This window comes from Priapulus caudatus, unplaced genomic scaffold (assembly GCF_000485595.1).
Source record: "Priapulus caudatus unplaced genomic scaffold, Priapulus_caudatus-5.0.1 Scaffold1491, whole genome shotgun sequence".
NCBI classification, from domain to species: Eukaryota; Metazoa; Priapulida; class Priapulimorpha; order Priapulimorphida; family Priapulidae; genus Priapulus; species Priapulus caudatus.
Genome location: NW_014578552.1, coordinates 61220 through 64269, shown reverse-complemented (window position 1 = coordinate 64269; position 3050 = coordinate 61220). Strand labels below are relative to the sequence as shown.

At 50.7% G+C, this 3050-nt stretch overlaps 1 protein-coding gene across 1 annotated transcript in view; it reads left to right on the top strand.

Moving 5' to 3' along the window:
* LOC106816804 (protein FAM135A-like) overlaps positions 1 to 3050 on the top strand; it is a 21226-nt gene that overhangs the window by 3408 nt on the left and 14768 nt on the right. Inside the window, 3 exon segments of the mRNA XM_014821428.1 lie at positions 149 to 294; positions 999 to 1069; positions 1563 to 1746. Coding sequence (XP_014676914.1) covers positions 149 to 294; positions 999 to 1069; positions 1563 to 1746 — 401 coding nt within the window.

Genomic DNA, 3050 nt, shown 5'->3' with positions numbered 1-3050 from the left:
GCTCTTGCTCTTGCTCTTGCTCTTGCTCTTGCTCTTGCTCTTGCTCTTTCTCTTTCTCTTTCTCTCTCTCTCTCTCTCTCTCTCTCTCTCTCTCTCTCTCGCCGCGGGCGTGAGTGTGTCACATATTTATCTATGGTGTGTGTTGCAGCGGCCGACGGTGAGCTGGTGGCGCCGGCGTACGTCGAGAATGACGTCGTCATCAGCAAGACGTTCCAGATCCTCTACCGCAACGAGGAAGTCAGCGTCAACGATGTCGCGCTGTTCCGCGTGCACCTGCTCGTCGACGCGACCCGGGTCAGTGAGGTCGCAGGGGTCATAAGGGGTCAGTGAGGTCATAGGGGTCATAGCGAGTCAGTGAGGTCAGGAGTGAATAATAATAGATCTATTATCAATCTATTATTATTCACTTTTGGTGAGGTTATAGGGGTCGTAGGGGGTCAGTGAGGTCATAGGGGTCAGTGAGGTCATAGGGGTCAGTGAGATCATATGGGTCTTAGGGCTAGAGGTCATGGGTCAACATGGCGGTATAGGGTTCGGGGAACCATGGATTAGTGTGGGGATGAAAGGGTTGTGGTGGTCATTGGTCAGCCTGGGGGCATAGAGGTTGTGGGGTTGTAGGTCAGTGTGAGGGTATATGGGGGTCACAGTCATCATAGTTAAGCATGGGGGTATTGAGGGCATGGGTTAGTGTGGCGGTCATGCACAAAACATAGCATAGGGTGTAGTGCATGGTTGTGGTATAGGGGGTGGCATGAGTGATGTACACTGTGGGGATTGATATAAGGGGTCATGGTCAACGTGAAATTATAGGTGTCAGGGGGATAGACTAGTTCATGGGTTTATTGGCTCGTAGATGAACATGTTAGTATATTATATAAGGGGTCATAGGTGAATGACACTGCGCGAGAGTAAGGTGTGTTGGATGCAGCGTGGATGCAGCAGGGATCGTCGTAACAGCTGGCGGTTCATTACTGCAGTACGTACTGTCTGTGTTGCAGGTGGAGGAATGGCTGGATAGGGCAGACATTCAGCTGGTACTGGATCTGTGGTTCTCCGACCAAGAGTACTGGTGAGTCGAATGAAGGGCACTCGTGTTCTCTCTCTCTCTGAAAATGATATGAACGTGTTCAGTCGGCTGTTCGTCATAATTAAACGAAAAATTGTAATGGGCATCGCGACAAACTGACGATCACTTGTTCTCCTTTCCACACGCATCTTCTCAATCGCATCCCGCCACTCTCGTTCTCGCGCTCGCATAATTTTAACACCGACCGTTCGCATCGCCACGTGATCGGCCGCACAAATGCTCACTTGTTCACACGCGCACATAATTTTAACACCGACCGTTCGCATCGCCACGTGATCGGCCGCACAAATGCTCACTTGTTCACACGCGCACATAATTTTAACGCCGACCCTTCGCATCGCCACGTGATCGGCCACACGATGCTCGCTTGTTCTCGCGCGCGCTCGCATTTCGATCTCGATCGTTCACGCCGCCTCCGCTCGATCGCTCGCACGTGGCGTTCTCTGCATCTCTGTCTCTCTTGTCGTCGTTTCAGCGCGGAGGACAACCTGTCGTCGCTGCAGCTGCAGAGCGTCAGCTCGCGCACGCTCAGGCTCAACTTCGTCACGCGCAAGGGCCTGCACCACCACGTGCCCGTGCTCTACGACTACTTCCACCTCGCCGTCATCGCCGTCACCATCCACGGCACGCTGCTCGCCGTTCATGCCCCCTACATACGGTGAGTGGCGCCACATGGGAATGAATCACTGTCGCGCACCGGAGTGGGTGAGGCACACTCGCAAGGACACGTGCATGGATGGGGGGGAGGGTATTAGAGTAACTATGATGAAAGAATAGCTGAATGTGGGTAGACCATCGCTCTCTAATGGCCGTGAATATATAGGGTCGTTGTAGCCTGCGAATATATTGTGTCCCAGTAAATTGTAATCATAGATGGTCCTTGTAGACTGGTTATGTAGCTTGTTCCTATTGATTGCCAGCCATAGACTATAACAGTGAATGTACAGTGAATACAGTAAATATATAATATATACGCATATCGGCACGCATGCTCGAACTCCGCACGCCACACCTACAGATCCTGCAACCTCCCTTACCCCTCGCTTACTCCTATATCCTCCTCAAACCACAACTTCCCTTCTCCCACACCTCCCCATCTCTTCTCCTCCTCCACCCAACCCTCCTGTATGGATTCCGTGATGCGTCGAGCGTCCGTGCAGTCGGCGGGCGGAGGTTGCGTGCGGGGTCGGGACTGCCGGCTGGTGGCGTGCAGGTAGTCTGGCAGGCTTCTCGTACGCAGAGAGCAGCAGCGAGCATATACGCAGGTGCGCACCGGACGCCTGGCTCAGACGCAGGTTCGGCATCTCGTACTTGCTGCTCACCGGCTGTGTGCGCGCGCGATAATTACCCGTGTTAACGATGTGTTATTCGTTTCGTGTTATCGGTAATGTTTATGTGAAATTGCAAATCATGATGCGATTATAATGTGATAGTCATGATATAAGGTGATTGATTACTATCTATATTATTTGGTTTTTTAATATTTTTTTAGATGGGATACAGCAGGAAGGGGTGACAGAGAGTGGATGAGGTGAGTCGAGACTACCACAGATGGCGGAAGTCGTTTGGAAGCAAAACCTGTTGTGCTATCAGCTGAAGGTTCACACATCAGAGACAACTATTGCAGCAGGAGCAAGGGGAAAGCATGTGAGAGGCTAAAACAGGAAACATTAAAAACATTTAAATAACACAGTTACAATAGCAAGAAATCATAATATTATAGTAACATATAATAGTAACATAATAGTAAAATATTCTTCATATATGATCGAGAAACGTGGGAATGAAGAAGGCAGATGGTAGGAATGAAGGAAGAGTGTGGGAGATGGCAGGATTATGATCGCGTGAAAGATGGCAGGATATGAGGAAGAGTGTGGGAGTGGCAGGAATGAAGGAAGGTGTGAAGCGGCAGGATGAGGATGCGTGAAGATGGCGCGATGAGAGGTGTGGGTATGCAGGATGA